Source organism: Desmodus rotundus, chromosome 9 (assembly GCF_022682495.2).
Source record: "Desmodus rotundus isolate HL8 chromosome 9, HLdesRot8A.1, whole genome shotgun sequence".
In the NCBI taxonomy this organism is placed as follows: Eukaryota; Metazoa; Chordata; class Mammalia; order Chiroptera; family Phyllostomidae; genus Desmodus; species Desmodus rotundus.
The window spans coordinates 80,206,258-80,227,808 of record NC_071395.1 but is presented as its reverse complement, the minus strand read 5'-3'; the positions used below and the strand labels follow the sequence as shown (position 1 = coordinate 80,227,808).

The window sequence follows — 21,551 nt, the reverse complement described above, 5'->3', positions numbered from 1 at the left end:
TCATCTGGGATTGTGGAGGTTGAATTGCAAGGATCTCTGGGGGAACTGTTTGGGCTGCCGATTAACTGCTGAGGCCTAGGGTTCCTGGGCTGCCTCTCTGGTTTCGGTCGGTGACTTGAGCAAGCCTGTGTGCCTGTAGCCCTGCTATGAGATGCCTTTGGCTTAGTATGAACCTGAACCTCCTCTGGACCACTGAGCTCCTGGGCGGCCAGCTGGTGCTCTGTCCCTGCTCCAGGGACTGCCGGCTTTGAGGGCAAGATTGCTCTAGAACAGATCCGATGAGCTAGATATTGAGAAATGTATGTGTCAACACCATGCTGTTTTAATTATTACAAAGCAAAAGTCTCTTTTCTCATTACCCTTCTTTTTTTAAAAAAATCAGCTTATACATTTCACTGGCCCTTGCGTCCAGCTGTGTACCGTTGGGCAGGCAGCAAGATCAGAAAATGAGATCGCTTAAGAGCATGACCCCCAGAATTAGCCCAGAACCTGGGGTTGGGAGGCAGACAAAATCTTAACTTGGCCACTTGCAGCGGTGTGATCGTGGGCAAGTCCCTTGTCTCCCTGACGAGCCTGTTTACTCATCTGTCAGTTGCTCTGGTTAGAAACTGAGGAGTCATTTCTGATTCCTTCTGCTTCCCCAACCTCCACAATGAATTGACTGGCAAATCCCATGAGGTCTGTTTCCAAATATAGATCCCAAGTCTATGCCCCCCCCCCTTTTTTTTTTTTCCCACTGCCACCTCCCCTATCCTAGCACTGTGTGGACTTGTGCGGTGGCACCTACAGCGCAGTCTGCATCCACTCTTGCCCTCCCCTTTATTCTACTTTTCATGAGCCAACAGTGATTCTTCTGAAAACCCCAATCTGATCATTATCTCGCTTTTCTGAGTATGGCCCTTCATTGCTATCTTACTGTATTCAGCATAAAATTCAGATGCGTGCCGCACCCCCCCCGCCCCCCCGCCCCCCGCCTTTACCTTCAAGGCTCTGACATATTTGGTGTCTGCCTCCTCCCCTGTTGCCTCCTGCCCCTCCTCTCGCTCCCCTCCTTTGAGAACACCTCAGGTTGTTTCCTGTAAAGCCCAGGGCTTTGTATGTTCTTTTTCCTCTGCCTGGAAATTTCTGTGGCCTCATGCTAGCGCCTTCTGCCTCTGACAGGAGCTTAGAACTCAGCTCTTCAGAGAGGCCACGCTGTCTAAAATTAGATGCCACTCACACCCACCGCTTTATCTAGGCATGCTATTTCCTTTTTCACACTTATTCACAAATTTCAATGACATATTTTAGTTACTTTTGAATGTTCTTTTTAATTCTGTGTTTCCTCTTAGAACATCAGCTCCCTAAGGAAAAAGACTGTATATTTTGTTCACTGTTGTAGCCCAGGGCTAAGTAAAGTTCCTGGCACACAGCTGGTATTTAGTAACTGTCTGTTGATTGGATGGATGGATAAACAGATGCAGGGATGATATGTGTAACTTACTAAGTGAAGTATGACTTGACTTTACATAGTATGACCTACTACATAAGAGCTATTATATTCTCCTATTAGTTAGAACTTTTTCATGCTAAGTTCTAACATCAACTGGCCTGAGCAGACCAAGATTTCTGTCAGTTCCGGTAACAGATGTCCGGTGTAGTCTGGACGCATAGGCTCAGTTGATGCTGTTAGGGTATACTTCTCGGATTGACCGTTTCTACGTGGCAGGCATGAAGGGCAGCAGCTGCTAAGCCTCACTTCCTTCCAGCATAGTAGTTAACAGTACTTGCTTATAAAGAGCTTCTCCCCTTAGAATGGAAGCTGAAAAGTTCCAGGGAAGCCTCCGATTGGCTTGGCTTTGGTCATGTGCTCATGTCAGAACCAATCATGGGGCTAGGATGATAGAGAGCTCCAGCTGGCCCAAACAGGGTTACAAGCTCAGTGGAGTGTGGTGGAGGATCTGAAGGGTCAGAGCCACCTGCACCTGGAAATGGGTTCCTGGAGGAAAGACAGCCCTGCTGACGGATGAAGAGGCACAGATACCCTCCCTCTCCGACAGCCATGCCAGTGACTACTGCCGCACCCCGCCCACATGCTCACCATGGGCTCTCCACGGGGACAGGTCACCTGGCTTTCCCCTGCGTGTTTCAGGAGTGACCGTTGTGTCCCCTTCCCTCCGTGACCAGAGTGCCACAGCTCGGTGTGTCTGTGTGGGAGGTGAAGTGCCTCAGGCTCAGAGAGGGCATGTCAAAGGCCTACACCTGGGGGTGGTAAGCAGGGGTTATGTTTCTAGAATATAACAGGTGAGCCTATCCCTCAGTTTTTGTCCTTCATAGTTCTTCATTTTCTTCACTATGGAAATAATAAATATTTAATTGTTAAAATATAGAAAAGCAAAGAAAGTAAGTCATCTATAATTCTGTATGGAGATAATCATTGCCTCTTGGCCTTTTATTTTTTTCTGAATATCTAGTAATTTACACATATGTCTATTCTCGAAATGTGAAAAGTACAGAAATTAAAGAAAACAGTAATGCTACCGCTTACTGATGGTCTGTCCCGTAATGTTACCGTTCAGAGGAAACGCTACAGACATTTTGGTGCATTTCCTTCCAGTCAGCCTTCTTTGTTTGTTGATTTGGGGTTCCTCCCTCCATTTTCTTCTTCTTCTTTTTAAGTAGTTTATTCATGAAATTATGCTCTATTTCTTTAGTGAGTGTTCCCAAAACGCCTAGGACTGAGCTGTGAATTGTTCATGGAGAGTCTCGTTCAGTCCTCCCAGTGACCCCAGGGGGAGGCTGCTGTAACGACAGTGCCACAGACCAGATGGCTTATGAACAACAGAAATTCTCACAGTTTTGAAGGCTGAGAAGTTCAAGGTCAAGGTGCCAGCAGATTTGGTGTCTGGTGATGACCCGCTTCCTGGTTCATAGGTGGCCGTCTTCCTGTGGTGTAGTCACGTGGCAGAAGGGGTCAGGCAGCTCTCTGGAGTCTCTTTTCCCAGAGCACTAACCCCCCACCCTCAGGACCTAATCACCTCCCAAAGGCCTGCCTTCAAATACCATCACAGTGGGATTAGCTTGCGACTGGGAGAGACACAAATGTTTAGTCCATAGCAGGAGGCGATGCTCTTATCCCCCGTGTACAGTAGAGGTAGAGAAACCAAGGGACAATGTCACTTGCCCGAGGTCCCCTAGATGGACCAGGTGGCAGAGCCAGGGTTCATACCCGGAAGGTCTGGCTCCAGAGCTGGGGCCACGAAACACACACACTTGAAATTCTCATAAATAGGGCCACGTGGTGCCAGAGCGTCTTCCCTTCATGTTTTTTTAAGATTTTACTTCTTTATTTTTAGAGAGAGGGGAAGGGAGGGAGAAATATCAATGTGTAGTTGTCTCTCGCACGCCCCCAACTGGGGACCTGGCCCGAAACCCAGGCGTGTGCCCTGACCAGAATCAAACCAGCGGCCCTTCCGTTCACAGGCCAGCGCTCAGTCCACTGAGCCACACCAGCCAGGGCATCCTTTTTTAAAATTATTTTGAAATGACATTTTGTAAATCTAATTACAAATGTTCACTGTAGGAGAATTTGAAAATATAGAAAAGTTAAAAAAAACAATTCCCCCCACAACCCCACCAGCCACTGGTAGCCAGCCCCTTAACCTTTTACATTGTTTTTTTCACTTACACATAGTAAAAATTCACTGGTTTTGGTGTACAATGCTGTGAGTTTTGATAGCCAGCAGTTTGTACAGCAGTTCCCGTGGGTATCCAAGCCACCCAGTCCCAACTATGTGAGAGCTACAAGTGAATTGGGGGCAGTTGGAGTTCATGTGGGGGTGGGGGTTCCCCAGATGATTCACTGGGAGGAGGAAGATGATGGTGCTCCTCGTTGACTCAGGGGGCAGCAAGGCAGGGAAAACCCTCTCTGTTTGTGGCCTGGTATCCCGGCGCCCGGGTCCCTGGCCCCCTGCAGTGAGGCCCGCCGGAGCCTGCGCGTCTCCCGCCCAGCACCTGCTCTGGGAGGTATGTGCTGACTCCCCAGCTCCCAGGCACAGACTATTTTTGGCTGCAGTGACTGTTCATACAGTCATGAAAACAAAAACTCTGCCTGCCTCGTCCTTCCCCGGGACACCACACAAGGGGCCGGGGCTGCCGGGGACCCCGGGCTCGGGCCCCTCACCATGCATTGCCTGTGGAGCTGGGTGACGGCCAGGGTTGCAAGGGGCACAGGGGCCCCACCACCCGTGGTGCTGCGAGAGGCACGAGGCCTGGACCAGCCTGGGCTGGAGGGCTGTGAGGTAGGCGCTGGGGCCTGGGATCAGGCAGCCTTCCCATGAGTCCCCTGGAATGGGTATATTTGTCCGCACTTTGAGTCCTTGCTTTGCTAACTGGAGGAATCTGCGTGTTGGGATAGAATGCGACTTTTCATTATTTCACCCCCTTTCTTGTGGTCAGGTGGCTGGGGAACTGGCAGAATCTCCCTGAAATAGATCTTCCCTATTCCTTCTAGTGAATGGTTGAATGGTTTCTGGCCTGTTTGTGCTTTTCGTTTGAACAGGGCACACACATTCGTTTTGTGCCTACTCCTTCTGCAGGGAACTTAAGAAACTGAGGTTGTACAGGCAGACCCGGCTCTGCCTCTCAGCACTTCTGGTCAGCCAGGCCAGGGAGGCCGAACGGTGCAGAGGCGTGAGTGGTAACTTCAGAGTTACGTGGACCAGGGTCCACCAATCCAGGCACCGTCGCTCACTTGCCGTGTTTCTAGTGAGTGACTGAATCTCTCTGAACCTCACTTTCCTTAGCTCTCACTTTCATTGCTACCAAGCGGTTGTCAAGGCCACTGCATGGGTTGCAGTGGTACCAGTAGTTGCTATTTTTGGGATTAGACTGGTTGTGGAAAGAGGAAGCATGTCGAGAAGCTGAGCACGAGTCAGTGTGCCACAGCCCTGGGTGGGCCTGGGCCCTGCTCAGAACCTGGGTGTTGGGGTGTAGCTAGTGGTGTGGGATTTGCTTCTTCTTTTCAAAAAGAAGAAAAGTGGGTGCTGCCACCGATGTGGGCATGCGTAGGGGTGGGCAAGAGCGTGGTGTTGAGGATTTCTGCCCACCTGCCATCTTTTGAGCCACCAAGACATTAGGGCCTCTCCAGGCTCCCGGGGAGGCCATGAGCCCAGAACCCCATTGCTTCTGGAGTTCGCGGGGCTCTGCGCCCACAGGCCAAGCTCATGGCTTGGCACCCCTTGGGCTGGCACCTGTGGGGGTGGTTGTCGGGGCAGACCTCAGGGAGATCTTCCCCTTGGCTCACCTCTCAGAGCAGCTCGGGAAACCCGGCAAGAACAAAACCTTTGCGTCTGGGAAAGGAATATCCACTGTGGCACACGGAAGCTGTGCAGGGGCTCGGTGCCATCCCAGCGTGGTCACCAGCAGGGCCCGGGTTCTGGGTGGGGCCCCTCCCTCTCTGGACCTCAGTTTCCTCCTCTGTAAAGTGAGTGTTGGACTGGGTTGTCTCTAAGGTTCCTTCAGACTCGGAAAGGAAGCGTTTCTCTCCTGTTAGCTCATGAATAGCCTCTGGCCCCCGCATGCCCTCAGACCTCCTTGACTGGAGGTGGCCTCTTTGGCTGGAGGCCTGGCCATGCACTCAGGGCTCCATCGGGTCCCCATTGCTGCTGTGGGGCAGGAAATGTTTGCAGTGTTTCTGAAAAACTCCAGAGAGGGACTGCCTATCTCCAGGAACTCACGGGAGACTTTGTTCACCTAGTTAGACACCTGTGGGATAGCTGTGAGGTGATGGGGTCCCAGTCCTCGGGTGGGGCAGCCTGGGTCTCAGGTCTTCAGCTCTGGGCTCACTCCCTGCTGTATCCCCCACCTGGACAGACGAACAGCCCAAAAGGTCAGACCACATGCCGGACACTGGGATGTGCCCCTCTGGTGGATGGGTCTTTGATTTGGTTCCTGGCCCTCCAGACTGCAGCACTGGGGCCAGGCACATGCCAGGGCCCAAGGGACGTCCCTGTGCCTGAGGCCTGTTGGCCAGTCTGCACACTCTCTGGAGGATGCGCCACACTGACCAGACTCACAGCTCTCGCTCTGCAGATGTGGAGGAGGCAGGGGAGGAAGTGGAGTCGACGTGTCTGGGAACCCTCTCTCTAACAGTGTGTTTGAACATGGGAGAATTGGAAAGGGGGGATGTTGGGGACCAGCAAGGCACAGAGATGGCTGCAGATGTGACCACATCCAAGGACCCCTCTTTACTTCTGTCAGTGCCTCCACCCTCGGGAGAGCTGAGGTTCCCATGGTGACATACATTTCAAGTCAAACCCTGATCCCTCCTCCCTCGGCATAGGATTGTCAGGCCTCCCAGCTTGCCCAAGACAGCCCCAGTTCAGGGTCGCTGTCCTAGGGCAGTTACACAGGGCTCCTCCTTTCCCTCTCCAAAATGTCCCTGTCGCGATGGCACAGCACACCCTCCCCTCCCTCTGGAACCTTCCTCTTCACCTACCTGCTGGCCTGTATCCCCACTGCCACCCTGCTGGTCCTCTTCTCACCTGCTGGTCAGCCAGGAAATCGGGCGGTGGGGAGGGGTGCAGGTCTGGGGAAGCTCAGCCCTGGACCAGGGCCGGGTGGTGGAGGGCCTCTGACCCCTCTCACTCAGCTCTGGCCCCTCTACCTCCTCCGCCGGGGTTGGCCGGGGGCAGACTTTCCCATTTGCCGGGTCCCCAGAAGCCAAGCATCACCAGGGGTTAGTGTTGCTCTTGGCTGCTGGTAAACCTTCCCCCGTCCTACCCTGACCTCAGTCTTTTTTCTTTGTTTTAGGGTACCCCATTTTTGACTTGAGTTGTATTGTGGAGTCTGGGGAACAACAGTGGGTGTTTTCCTCCACAGTCAGCAAACATCCTGGGTGTAGGGAGCCCCCTGTAGAAGCCCACACATCTCCTCTCTCCATTTGGGGAGTAGCGTATTGGGGGCAAGCATGCAGCCCCCAGACTGGTGCGTGTGTGTCTGTATGTTTTTCTAATGCTGGGTGTGTGGCCATTTTCACGAAGCAGCCAGGAGGAGCGGCTTTGGAAATGCGTGTTGATGCCACAGAGAAAGGTGACAAAACTACAGGCTGCCTCGGAGCTTCTCCCTCTGTGTCCCCCTTCTGCTGGTAGCGTGCTGGGGGTTGGACAGGGTGAAGACAGGTCAGCACCGCGGGAGGCCGGGAAGGAACGGGCAGTGAGGCCTAGGGCCGCCAGGAGACGGAGCCCAACGAGGCAGCGGCGTGTGTTTGCTGGGCGGCTGAATGAATGACCCGGTGGACAGGCGTTGCCGAACTATGGCCCCCTGGCCAGAGCCAGGCCACTGCCAGTGTTTTGTACAGCCCTGTGAACTAAGAATGGTTTGCACATTTTTAAACTGGTAAGGAACAAAAAAAAGAAGAGAATTTCGTGACATGTGAAAATGAAAAGAAATTCAGGTCTCAGTTTCCATACTAAAAGTTTCATCGGAACACAGCCACGTCCAATCTGCTTACCTACTGTCCGTGGCCGCAGCAAAGCTGAGTGTACTCGCTCTCTGGCCTGTTCAGGAGAACCGTCCCTGCCAGGGCCTGCACTAGGTACCTCCCGGTGTACAGGGGCAAGAAGGGGGCCTGGGAGGCAGCTCCCAGTCAGGCTCTCCAACAGGGCAGGGCCTGGCCCCTGGGTGACAGTGGCGGCTGTGGTGACAGCAGATGCTGCCAGAAGCTGGAGAGCTGGTCTCAGGCAGAGGTGGAAAGCACCCATCCTCTCCAGAGGGCAGGAGGGGAAGGGAGGGGGTGCCCAGCAGGCCCGCCGAGGGGATTGAGAAGCACTATGGAGAGAAGACCCCCTGAGAGACCTGAAGCAGCTTTTAACCCCACAGCTGGAGCTCACCCGACCGCATGGGGGAAGGGCAGGGTGTGGAGCCAGGAAAGCCAGATGTGACCTGTGATGCCAGGTGGGCTCTGCCCTGGGAAAAAGCACATTTTATAGAGGAAAGAAGTGGGCACCAGCGCAGCCCAGGCTGGCTGGCTGGGACTAGGCAGAGATGGCCATGCCTGCACCTCACCAATTGAGGTGTGTGGCCTTGAGTGACTTGCCTACCCTCTCTCCGCTCTACACCCTTCTTAGAAGATCATGAAGATCGCATGTGCTGACCTCTTATATTCCTCTGCCTCAGTGCCTGGCAGCCAGGAAATGCGTAATCAGTGCTCATCACTCACCCCTTCTTGGCCCCCTCTTCAGCTCCTCCCCTTTAACCTGCATCCCTCCACCTCCACACCCCACCTCACCCCCACTGCACCATCTTCCTCAGGCTCTCAAGCCCAGACATACCAATGCACTGGCCAAAGACAACCACTCCCTGAAGATTCCAGCCAGGCACCCCACTGTGAGCCCCCCGCCCCACCTTCTGGGAGGGAGGGAGACTTTGGTGTACAGGAAAAGACATCTTCTGGGACGTCTGTGCCCTTGGGTGAGGCACAGGTTGAGCTGAAGGAGTGGGGCCTCCTGGGAGGAGAGGCAGGAGGTCAAGCCCCAGAGTGCAGCCCTGTCTGGCCAGACCCACCTGCTGAACTGGGCACTCTGAGACCCTTTCTGCCCTGGGTTATTTAGCCAGACATAAGGCCCAGCAGCCTGTCTGCCCTCGCGGTCCCCACCGCCAGAAATTCTGATGTGATTGGTCTGAAGTGGGGCATGGGCATCGGGATTTTTTTAAAGGGCCCCCAGGTAATTCCAAGGTGCCACCAGGCTGAGAGCCATAGATCCGATCTAGCTAAACCCACTTATTAGCCAAATGATCAAAGCCCAGAGAGGAACAGGCACTGGCCCAGGCTCCAGCGGGTTCCAAGGAACAAATCTAACCCTTCCCTCGCTGCGCTGGCCAGCTGGGAGGCGGTGGAGAGAAGGCTCCAGGAAGCGGCTGACTTCTCCCAGGGGGGGCTTCTTCTTGTTTCCCAGGCTGGGATGGTAAAGAGGCTAGGTGCAGACCCCGTCCACAGGCAAAGCCAGTGTCCCCAAGCTATCTACTGATCTCCATGGAAGCCCCAGGAGGCTGCCTGACTCAGGCCCTCACCACCTGAGCTCCTCCTGTGCTCCCAGAATACCCAACTCTTACCCAAGTCTCACCTCTCCCTCAGCCCCAGTGGTGGGAGCGGGAAGGAAGGAACATCTGTCAACCAGAGGCAGGCAGGCTCCCGGCTGGGCTGTCCTGGAGATCTCCCTGCTCTTCTCTCTGTCCTTTCCCAACCCCCGCTGCCGGGCCCTGGTCTCACAGAGGCATGCAGGTCCTGCATCACCATCCACAGGTGTTCTGGGAGTCCACCTGTGGCCTCTGGTGTGACAGTTCCCGGGGCAGCATCTGTGGTGAAGGGTCCTGGCCCTTTAATGAGCCCCCAGCCAGGGAAGCTGGCGGAGGCCTCTGCCCACACACCCCGGAAGTCCACGTTCTGCAAATGGACCTTGAGTGTAGCAGCACTGATTGGGGCAGGTACTAATCCTGTGCTCTAGGACTGGAAAGCTACACAGATACACAAAGTTTGGGCTTGCTTCTTTTTTTCCCTTCCAACTGGCCTTCACCTGCATGCCGGCTTGAGCTGCCACGTGGCCCGTACACAGGCTTTGAAGCACTCCCGGCATCGCCACGGTCCAGCTCACTGACCACGGCGAGCGTGGACGGCTCTCGGTGTAAGCCAGCACAGTTTCTAAGTATAGACCCCAGGCAGCCCCGTGGCTGCTGGTAAGTCTCAGGATGATACCATTTGATATCCCGCCTGGCCTGTTGTGACACCAGCCACTGCCAGCTGCTGAGGGGACGGGGCAGCCGTGTGCGGGGCAGTCCACCCCACCTTCCTCTATGGAGAACAGAACCGGCAGTTTAATTATCACAGTCTGAGTGACCTCAGTGCCCAGCCGACCCTGCTCTCTAATTATTATCAGAAAGAGTAACTTAATGTCACCCCCTGGAGAGTATCTTGAGGGGCCGGGCAGAGGCGGGAGCCAGTGCTCCCTGGAGCTCTCGCTCTGCCCTGTGTTCTCACTGCCCTACTTCTGTGCTCCGGGCTCCCTGAGGCTCATGGGAGTGGGCTGGGCAGCCCGCCCTTCTTGGTTTCTAGTTTGTATTTCTTCTTTACACAGCAGCTGGGCGGGGTGGGCAATGATTCTCCTCAGAGCATATAGCCTCTCTGCCTTCTTCCCTTCCCCGGCACTCCAGGGTCTGTGCCCTTGGCTTTGGGACAGCAGGCCATGTTCCCTGCGCCTGCAGGCAGCTGGGAGGCTCTCTTGGGGCCTCTCAGACCTGAGAGGGTGTCAGAGCCGCTCTACTACCTGCCACATTGTCAGCAGGCCTGTGAGTTCACCTGCAGCAGGTGGTTAAAGTGATTGCCTAATTTGCTTTTGGTTGAGAGAGGATCCAGAAAATTTGTATGCGGGTTACTCTGGTGGGAAATAACTTCTGAGCTCAGCCTTGGCTGTGCCTGGCACTGTGGGCAAGTCACACCGGTTGTGAGGTTTGGGGGTGCCGAGCTGCTGCGGGGCATTGCCTGAGTCATGGTAGGGGGAGATAGCAGGGCCGCTCCGGGGCCTGCGCAGTCACTAGCCCAGCCCGACTCTTGTCTAGCTGGAGGCCCAGGCGAAAGCTAGCGGCTCTGCTTCCAGCACACCTGCCTCGGGCACTCGCCCCTCCTGATTGAAATGACTTCAGGTCAAAAGCCACTTGCAGGATTTGGAAGGCTGGGTGCTTTGTGTCTATGATGGGGTCCCAGAGCCAGGTTGGGCACCTCACCAAGAAGGCCTGGCCACTCACTGCTGGGCCTCCACCCCTCCCCTTTGCCTACAGAAGTAAAGCTTTAGAAGTCACTGGTCAGCTGTTTGGAAGGCGTCAGATTCTTCACATGGGGTCTCCATACGGGGGTCCTGGAGGCTCTGTAGCCACGGATATGATTTTCTGGTCTGCACAGACTTGCAGCAGTTGCCACCATGTAAAATTTTATTTTATTTTTAAGAAAGATTTTATTTATTCATTTTTAGACAGACAGGAAGGGAGGGAGAAAGAGAGGGAGAGAAACATCAGTGTGTAGTTGGCCTCTCACATACCCCCTGCTGGGGACCTGGCCTGCAACCCAGGCACGTGCCCAGACTGGGAATTGAACTGGCGACCATTTGGTTTACAGGCTGGTGTTGCTCAGTTGATCGGAGCATCGTCCCATACACCAAAAGGTTGCCCGTTTGATCCCCTACAGAAGGCAACCGACCTACATGTCTCTCTCTCTCCCCCCTTCACCCCCCTCCCTCTCTCCCTTTCTCTCTCAAATCAATAAACATATCCTTGGGCAAGGACTAAAATAATAATAATAAAAACATAAAAATTCAGATTACTTTAAGACCAGAGATCTGGTGCCCCTCCCATAGTCTCCCCTCTCACCCCAGCACTGCGTGAGGGCAGAGGGTGTGGTTCTGATTAGTATCCCCCTTGCTGCTGCCGGATTTCCTGCTGTCCAGTAAAGGCAAGAGAAGTGTTTCTAGTACGTGTGTCTCCATCAAAAGGTAGATGCAGGAGGCCTCATTCCCTCTGATCTCATTCCTTCCAAAGGTCTGGCCCTGAGTGTGTGTTTGAGACCTCACTCTACCAGGTAACCTGCTGACTGGTGGACTGACTTGCAGCTTTTAGCTAGAAAGGGGTGGTCCCTCTCCCTAGCTCAGTGATCTGGCCCTGCGGGGAGGAGGGATTAGAGAACGGAAAGAACAGGCTGAAACTGTGGTGACCGCAGTGTGCTGAGTACTCTCGTTTTATTGATGGACAAGCAGAGTTCACTTTCCAGGGAGCGTTGCTTGTCCGGGGAGAGGCTGGGGCAACTCCAGTTTAAGGGGGACCCTGACTGGGAATAATGGAAGGAGTTTTGGGTATGCCATGCCTGGGTCTCAGTTTTGATCCTGCCATTTATTAAGTGGGCTTGCGTGAGGTCTCTGAGCCTCAATAAAATGGGCCTAGCAGCCTGTCCTTGCTGAATTGTTTTGAACAGGGATAGTATATGAAGTACTGGGCATGATGTACTGGCAAATGGTTTGTAGTAACAATTGTAGTTACTATGTTTGAAAAACTGAAACTTGGTGTGGGTGGGGAAGAGGAATATAAAGAAAGAAAAATAGTCCCTTGCCTCTGAGATTGGAGATTGGATTTCTAGGCTTGTTGGCACCCCCATGCCCTTGCGTCTCCCCCTCCTCCCAAACCAGGCAGTTACTGGAATCTCTTCTGGGAAACCTGCTGAGTCATCACAGCCTTGGGAAACGCAGGAGTGTCTGGGAGAGCCGAGGCCACTCCAGGGAGAGGCGGGGGGCTGTTTCCGCACTTGTGGGAAGGCCAGCATCGCTGGCATGTGTCCGGCCCCTGACAATATTGCCAACTTGCTTTTCATAGTAGAGTGAGGGGGAAAGATGTCACAACTGCATTCTGATGCAGAATGTGGTTGAGGGCAATAAAGGAAAGTACACTGATGAACACGTTTCTGCCCTGGACCATTATCTAATCAGCCCCCTCCTCTCTGTTCTTATCGCCATCTTCCGACGCTCTAGTCTCATCATCTAGAAGGATTTCTGACAACCACGGGTTTGTCCAACCAACCATGAGCTTCTTGGTGCTTTTACTTGTATGTTCGTTTCTAGTCGTTGGTTTCAGTCACTCTAAACAGCTTTGAGATTCTCGTCCACAGCCCTGGAGACTGAAAAATATACAGATAAGACACAACGGTGGGGAGGGTAGGACATAGGCAGACTCCAGGGGTCACACCCCAGACCTCAGCTGCGGCTCCCACCCCCCGCATCGCAAAGCCCCCAAACGTTTGCCCCAGTGACTCGCAGCCAGTGTCTTCATCAGGTTCAGTTTTGACACTTGAGTCTAAGATGCACAGCAGATTGGGTAACTGACAATAACATTACTCTTTTAAAATAAAATTAGACACAGCTTTGCTAAAATCAATGAAAACCAGCTTAGGTTCGCCAGGACTGTGAGCTTCATATGAATCATTTGATGTGGGATGTCTGGCCTTCTCTGTTATAGAAAACCTGGAAAATACAGAAAGGGACCAAAGAAGAAGAAAAACCAGATCTTACCGCTGGTCCCAGAACTCTCCGAGCTTCTCTCTGCTGGTCACGTCTCACTGCTGCGCTGTGACTCGTTTCCATGCAGTCGCTCCGCAGTCCCCGAGGCCGGGGCCTGTCCTGTTGTTCTGGGTGTCTGCTCCTGGTGCTGCCAGTGGAATTGGGGCTCTTTCACGGGGTCACGAGCAAAGCATTTCGGGAGTCTCACACATGGGAGAGTGAGGTCTGGTGGTTTATTTGGGAGGAAACAGAAGGCTTCCCTGGGCGTCCAGTATCTTGTCTCCAATTATCCCACCATGGAAGAGTCCACTTTTGTCTTCAGTGGGGCCGGAAACAGGGCCAGTGTCCAGAGATTCTGTGCCGCCTTTGAGCTTAGCCCTTTGGAGCCCCCGAGCTCTACCGCAGGCCCCAGACGACTGCCAACCCCACTTGACTGCTACGAAATTCTGCAAGGCATGGGGTAATAAGCATGTGTTAGAGAGGGAGGGGGAGAGAGAGAAGGGGCTTCTTTGTTAAGCTTGCTTTATTAATTTGGGCTTGGGACGTACCTGGTGCTTTTTTGAAATAACCAATCAAATTTCCCAAGTTGTTGCGGGCTTCTGATGGATCCACCTCCTGACCAATCTATTCTTTTCCCAGGCTAGACTGACAGGGCCTCTGGGTTGCCATTTGGGCTCCTACTGCGGCGTGTGCTGACCTCCTGCTTTATTGTCCTATCCCTCCACCCCCCAACCCCCCCTCACCCCACCCCAGTAATCTGCAGGGAAGGGACCAGTGTTTCCCTGGGGAGTGTGTGAAGCTGTAGCTTTCTGGTGAAGCAAGCAGGCGTATGCTCCCTAGTTGATTATGCTTAATAATGTCTGATCCCCTTTGCCCTCCCCCACATTAATAACTAATAACTAATAACCTATGCAGACACAGGCTTGGTATCACATGTGGCTCAAAGTAATCAGAACCAGAGGGGTTTCTTCCCTCCTTGATGAGGGAAAAGAGTACAAGCTTTGAAGTCAGTTAGGCCTCGATTCAAATAATCACTCTTTGTACTAGTTTTCTGTGTAACAAGTCACCACAGACTCAGTGGCTTAAAACCCCATCTATGAGCTTACAGTTCTGTAGGAGGAGGAAGACTGGATGGCGGAGTCCAGGTGGGCTCAGCTACCTTCCTGCTGAGGACCTCAGCTTGCTGAAGCACAGGTGTCAGCCAGGTGCGCCCCTTACCTGGAAGCTTTGGGAAGAAGCCACATCTAAGGGCATTCAGGTTGTTGGCAGAACCCAGTTCCTGGTGGCCATAGGCATGAGGTTCCCCTTTCCTTGCAGGTGACTGGGGGGCCGCTCTCTCCCAGAGCCCACCAACGTTCCTTGTCATGTGGCTCCTCCATCTTCTGAGTCTGAGTCTGTGTGTATCCTTTTCAGGCTTGTAGTCTCTCACGTCCTCTCTGCTGCCTTGAACCCTTGAAAGGTTTTGACTGAGAATTAAATAAAGCGAGGTAGTAATGCCCATACAGTGCCTGTGGAGGGTTGATTCTTTTTAATCTGTCTCTCACTGAGCCAGTTTTATTTGGAATCTTGTCTGATTCTGACACTGTGCAGCGGAATTGGAAAGGGCCGTCTTCGTCTCAAGTACTTGTCATTCCGAAAGCTGTCATGAATCACCATTTTTCTGGGCAGAGGAATGAAAGGAAAGAAGAGGGACAACATGCCCTGATCAAAACTTTCAGACGTTTTCCTTCCTTTTCCCCGCCTCCCACCCTAGGCGTAGGCCTCTACTTCAGCTGCTGTCTCCTGGAGCGTTTGGGGGGTGGGGTGAGAGCTGGCTGCCTGAGCTCTCGGACAAGTGGTGGCCTCAGGTCGGAGGCGGGCCCACCAGCAGCTGGCCCCTGCCACTCAGCGGGGAGGCCGGCCCTGGCCAGGGGGGAGCATGAAGAGGGCGTGGGGGGCCCCTGAGTGCTCATGCTCACTGGCTGTCTGCCTGTCCCTCTGTGCTTCTTCAGGAGATCCTCCGAGAGCTCACACTGGATGCCCTGCTGGAGATGAACGAGGCCAAGGTGAAGGAGACGCTGCGGCGCTGTGGGGCCAGTGCGGAGGAGTGTGGCCGCCTGCAGTACGCCCTCACCTGCCTGCGGAGGGTGACAGGCCTGGGTAGGTAGGACCTGCCTGCCTCCCCAGCACCGAGGCCGGCCCCATCGGCTCCCTCTCCTTGCACCTTGGCCTAGACACCCGCCTTCCCTCCCCAGGCCTGGCCTGGTTCCCTGGGGGCCGTGGTCTTTGCTGAGGTAGATGGTGGGGGCAGGGGACAGGTGTGGCCCAGCCAGAGCTCCTGGGGTAGCTTGGAAAGGTCAGAGTAGACACTGAGAAAGTGTGTGATGGGCCTGACCCAAGACAGAGTCAGCAGGCTCGGATCTGGACTGGTCTGGCCAGTACTAACACAGGGACGCTTTAGCCATTGTTAGAACCCCGGGCTGGTCTGCTGGGTGGGCCCTGTATGGTTTCCCCTCTTTGGAGCAGATTTGTTAGGTCTGTGAACCCTCCAGCAGCTTCCTTGCCTTCCAGCCCCACTCCCCACCCCAGGTCACCCCCAGTCCTCTCCCTACCTCCTGGTCTGGCTGGGCTGCTCACAGGGCACACCCCGAGGTGGGCCCAGCCTAGGCCAAGCAGGATTCCGCAATCTACGGTGTTTCAGCCCCAGGTGTGTGCGTGGCTGCCCCTGGGCGAAGGGTGTGATCCTGGCATTAGATGAGCTCCCGGGAGCTATTTGCTGGCTGCCTGAATCTTGCCTTGGAAACAGCTTCCAGTACCCTAACTCAATGTTCCTTCTACCAACCATATAGATAAGGCTTTGAAATGAGCCTAATGAGTAGAATTAGCCCTGTTTTTTTAAATTATCTGAGTCACCTGTCTCATCTCTGGCCACCAGAGGCTTAAAGAAGGCACTGAGGTTTATATTCTGCTCAGTTTTTTCCTCAGGAGGGATTGGGCTTAATTTCTTCCCCAGCCCCATTGTACCAAGTCCTCCTCTGGACACAGAGTCGCAGCGGAGAGCTTCACTCGGATCGGAAAACCTAGACATGCCAGGCCTCCCGGCAGGTGCCAAAGACTAAACATGGCAGAGACGTGGCCAACATTCTGGTCCCCGTACTTTGCAGAGGAGGAGACTGAGCACTGAGAGGGGAGGCCAGGCGCAAACTTGGGAGGCCAGAGTGGTTGGTGGCAGAGAGGGGGTTAAAGTCTCAGTCCTTGATGGTGGTTGGTTTGTTCCCATGTTGTGGAAGTTTAAAAGTACTTGCCATCCAAGCGGAAATCTTGGGGTAACGTGTAACCCCTCCCTCCGTATGCTTGAGTTGTGAGGACTGTGGAGGAGCCAGCTGTCGCGTAGTGGCGACCCATCCATAGCCGGAAGGCTGCTGTCTGCCGTCGTGGGGCCAAGATAGGGAGGTCACTAACTTAGAAGCGCTGATACGTGAAGCCAGGCACTTGACACTCGTGTGGCAACACCCTTTTAAGAGGCAGTGGTAAGTTCCTTTAGTGGCTGGCGCATCGGACAACATGGGGCCGGTCGTCTGGGTCCCCACGCTGGCGCATAGTGGGGCTGGGCTTGGAACTCCGGTTTCCTCCCCAGGGGCGCTTTTTCCACTGTGCCCCAGAGGAGGCCCCTCAAGACAGGGTCTTTTCTGGGTCCTTCTTTCTCATTCAGTCTCAGCTTGTGGGGTCTCCACATCCCCAAACGGGTCCTGGTTGCACGCCACCCGAGTGGGATTGCCCAGTAGCAGCCACACTTGGAGGGCACTGCCGGACTGGATGGCACCGGCGTTCACCCGTCTCTCGGACCATGCAGTCGGGGCCTTCACTGCGCGCAGCTGGGCTTGGAGGGAGCAGCCTGGCTGCAGCCTAGCTCGGCCATGTGCAGCCCGAAGGAGCTGGGTTAGTGATGTAACCCCACGTGCCTCAGTTTCCTCATCTGTGAAATGGAGGTGATAACAGCACCTCTCTCTTAGGGTTGTTGCAAGGATGAAATTAGTTATGGTCAAGTGCTTAGAACAGAGCCTGTGGCGTATTAGGTGCTTTTTTCAGCATTAGGCTGTCATATGATGAGAAATGTGGAAGTTATTTCCCTTGTGGTCTCTGGTATTAAAGGTGAGTGAAGGTGCTTCTCTGTGCCAGTGGCTGGTAAACAGGGGGACATCACGCCAGCTGATACTCCCTGTTCTTCATCCGTAGCGCTCATCACTAATCAGTCCCCAGGCTGTTCCTGCTCAGCCACTCCAGGGTCATTCTCAGGAGCGACTGCCGATCGACTGGTGTTCACGTGCACAGTGAGACCGTGCCCCCTAAGCTGGCCCCCGGCAGGGGTCATAGCCAGTAGGCAATTTGGAGAACTTGGGGCATGTTCCCTTGGTGGCAGACTTACCCGTGGATTCACGGGACTCATTCTTTCATCCCCTGACCCAGAGACATGTCAGTGCCACCCGTAGAGGCGTGTGAGGGTGGAGTGTAAGTCATGGCGGCAGTTCCCGCGGAGCAAGCCCAGGAGCATGCACACTGAGTGACTCACGCTGCCAAGTTGGTTCATGGAAAGAGAGCCACCGTGCAGTGAAGTAGGAGGAAGGGCACTGGGGGGTGGGCACAAAGAAACCCTCAGAGTGGTGCAGGTGAATCTCTCTCCACTGCATCCGATGCCCGGGTGGGTGGGCAGGACTCCCCAAGGCTGTGCCATTGTAGGTTACTCAGAACGGACACCCTCGGGGGAGGAAGCCAGCGCTGTGCTCGGGACAGCAGGCTCGGTTCCCATCCCACCGCTTGCTCAGCTGGCCGACCTCAGCAGTGCACGTGGCCTCCCGAGCCCCAGCGATGCTGAGAGGATGCGGGGAGACAGGGTGCAAGGCACACAGCAGGATTCCAGGGTAGAAGCTCATTTTGTGTTGAGTCACAGTCTACCTTCCTGTACTTTGTACTCATTAATAAACATGAGGAGGGAGGTGTCTTCTTCCCCACAAAAGGATCTCTAGATGGTGTCCTTGCTCCCTGCCCCCATGCCATCTCCTGTAGGGATAAAACTGAAGTCCTTAGCAAGACTTCCAGTGTTCCTCCTGAGCTGGCCCTCCAGCTTCATCTCCTACGGCTGCCTGGCTCATCCTCCCCTCTCAAGGCACATGGAACTCTTAGCGGTTACCAGAAGGTGCTGTGTGCTCCCTGCCTTTGCCTGTGTGGTTCTCTCTGCCGGGTACACCTCCTCTCGGAAGCCCCTGACCCCCGGGCTGGTTAGGATCCTCCTCCCCTGTGCTCCCTCTTTCCCCATCCATCTCTGGTCAGCACCCAACTCACTATGCTGAGTGTTGCTCTCACTAGACTAGGGGCTCAGTGGGTGTGTCTTTTTAATACCTGGTGTCCAGCATGTGCTTGAATGAATGGACAGACTGTGCCAATGAGTTGGAACCCCGCAGAGCCTCAAGGCCTCGGGGGCCTCAGGCGAGGGTCACTGTGGGGGCAGCCGGAAGTCATTCGCTGGCTCCTCTCAGAAGTCAGTGGCTGCTGATTCCTTTCTAGCTGGATCTCTTTTCTAGCAAATTCCCAGGGCAATTTACTGTTGGAAGGTTGGTGTGGCCCCTTTTCCTGACATTTGAGTTTTCTCAAAGTGGAGTTATCCCTGTACACACCCCAGCTTCTCTTTCCTGACTCTCAGTCACCACTTCCCTCCTGAAGGTGGCCGCTTTAGGGCTGGCTTTGCTGGCTTGCTCCTCACAGACCTATTAGCAAGAGCCCTGCACAAGCCAACCCCTGTCTGGGCCTCATTTTTCCCTCTGTGAAACGGGGACAGTAATATCCACACCGGCGGCCTCACGGTCAGCTAGGAAAGGTGGAAGAGAATGCAGGAGAGGCCTTTATACACCGGGCAAAGGGCAGTAGTGGAAGCCTTCCATCGAGGAACCGTGTGACCTTGGACAAGGCGTTTGACCACCCGGGGCCCTGGCCCCCTCACTGTGAATCCCTCCAGCCCCAGTCTTCCATGACTCACTTCTTGGCCCACAGGAGGGGAGCACAAAGAGGACTCGAGCTGGAGTTCGGTGGAAGCCCGGCGGGAAAGCGGCTCAGGGCCTGCAGCAGACACCCTCTCACCGGCCGGCCTGCCCTGGGCCCTGGGGAGCTCCCAGCTGGGCAGGATGGGCAGCAGTGCCCAGGGCCCACGCTCCGTCTCTGTGTCGGCCCTGCCCACCTCGGACTTCCCAACCCCTGGCCCCAGTGAGGGCCTCACAGACACCTGTATCCCTCTGCATGCCAGTGGCCGGCTGACCCCCCGCGCCCTGCACAGCTTCATCACCCCCCCAACCACGCCCCAGCTGCGACGGCACACCAAACTGAAGCCACCGAGGACGCCGCCCCCGCCCAGCCGCAAGGTCTTTCAGCTGCTGCCCAGCTTCCCCACGCTCACCCGGAGCAAGTCCCACGAGTCTCAGCTGGGGAACCGCATCGATGAGGTCTCCGCACTGAGGTAAGTACGTGTTCCTGCCAGACAGGTGCCGAGTGGGTCACCCACTGAAAGGTCTGACTACAGTTTTCTCATTGTGAAGGTAACATAGACTCGATTTTAAAAGCACATAAAATCAACTAACATGTAAGTATGCAGAGTACAAAGTGAAAGGTGCCCCACCCCCCAGCTCACCCCGCGATGACCTTACCAGTTTGGGCTGAGTTCTACCAGGTTCCTTGCACGTGTGCACACGCACACGCACACGAGTGAAGTGATGCCGTGTACCAATCAGGGTAGGCTGGGTTACACTGCAGTAGCAGATGACCCCTGGGTCTTAAAACAAAGGTTTATGTCTGGCCCATGCTACCTGTCCATCGTGGGCCAGCCTCATTCTGGGTCCCGGGCTGACGGACAGCCACGGTCTGGGGCAGTCCACTGTGGCAGCAGACAAAAGATTCTTGTATGGGACTCAGTAGCAATTAAACGCTGTTTCCTGAAAATTCCACTCACGGTTCGTGAGCCTGCCCAGAGGAACCAAGAATGTAATCCCCCCCCCCGCCCCCCCCCCCCCCCCCCCCGCCGTGCCCAGGAGACACCTGGCTGAACCCCCCGAGGCCCACGGAAGCCCACGCGCTCTGCTCTGTAGCCTGTTTTTTCAGCTTCCCTTGATGTCTCGGGGGACTTCATGTCAGCACATTTTTAAATACCTTACTCTCTTATTTTTTAATCTTATCTATGTATTTTAAATAGGAAATAACAGTCACAGAGTCTAAAACGCAGAAAGCTTTGTAGCTCAGCTTTGTAGGGACGTAGAGTATAAAGTGGCCCCTCCCATTTCCTTAGTTCCCCAGTTCCCCTCTCAGGAGCGGCTGGGTTATTAGTTTTGTATTTATTTATAATTACTCAAATACCTCGTCTTGTTCACACTTTTCTATCGTTCCATTGTATGGTTTAACTAACTCCTCCCCTCCTGATGGACACTGAGTTTATTGTCATTTTTGTTATTACAGTGCCCCTGCCAGGATAGCCTTGTGGGCAGGGCAGAGGAGAGGGGGAGAGCTTTCTCTGGGTGCCTGTTACCCTCTCGTACCCCTGGGGTGTGGCTCCTCTCTGGCCTGGGCACCCCTTTTCTGGTCTCGGGTAGACTTGTCCCCAGTACCAGTGCGGGCTGCCTCGGGCCCCTCATGGGATGGATCCTGGATATCTCTGATATTTCTTTTATTTTTTATCTTTATTATATTTTTTCCCATTACCATTTAGTCCCCGTATCTGATGGTTTTGAGTATGTCACCCAAGGAGAGAAATTGATCAGGCTGTCCTGCGGGGCCTGGCCCCCTGCCACGCTCCTCTGGAAGGGGCGCAGCCTTCCTTCCCTCTGGGCCCTGTTGTCTCAGAGAGCACAGTGATAAGCGCTGTGTGGACGACATGCATGAATCGGAGGGCATCTCAGTGGGCAAAACCCAGGCGCCTGCTTCTCATTTTCTCCTGAAAAGGGCACTAGGAGGGCTCTGGTCTCGCCCTGGCTCCAGGCAGAGAGCAGCCTTGGGCAGGTGACCACGACCTCAGATCCCACGGCTGGTGGCGGGGCTGGGACCCTGGGCCTCTGAGCCGCGTCTCCACAGAGCCACCAGAACTAGTACTGATGAGGACGCTTAGGCCACTGGCGGCCCGCTGTGAGCCCTGGGGGCTGTCTGAATGGCCTGGGTTCCCCAGCTCTCTTCGTCCCAGGACAGTGTCACTCAGGGCATGTCCCCACGTGGCCCTGCTTGGTCTCTCACCACCGTCCTCCCTGCCCTCCTGCCCCAGCCATTTCCTCTCGGGCAGACTGACCCCGTCTCTTGCCTGGACGCCGAGCGCTCTTCCTCTCCTCACCTATAGATGCTTGATCTTGGCAGACTCGGAGCCCCTCTTCCTTCAGCTGTGCAGCGGGGGTGCTCTATAATTACCGAGCGGGGTGGCTGGCAGGGCTCAGAGAAGCCAGTGTGTCAGCCTGCACAGCTGTAGCTTCGGTGCCCTCT

At 54.6% G+C, this 21,551-nt stretch overlaps 1 protein-coding gene across 2 annotated transcripts in view; it reads left to right on the top strand.

Annotated features, from left to right (window-relative positions):
- The window catches only part of KSR1 (kinase suppressor of ras 1), a 149,083-nt gene that overhangs the window by 92,509 nt on the left and 35,023 nt on the right, over nucleotides 1-21,551 (top strand). For both annotated transcript variants that reach the window (XM_045198960.3, XM_024565096.4), the window contains exons 3-4: nucleotides 15,062-15,209; nucleotides 19,095-19,554. In XM_045198960.3, the coding sequence (XP_045054895.2) occupies nucleotides 15,062-15,209; nucleotides 19,095-19,554 (608 nt within the window). The remainder of the gene's footprint in view (nucleotides 1-15,061; nucleotides 15,210-19,094; nucleotides 19,555-21,551) is intronic.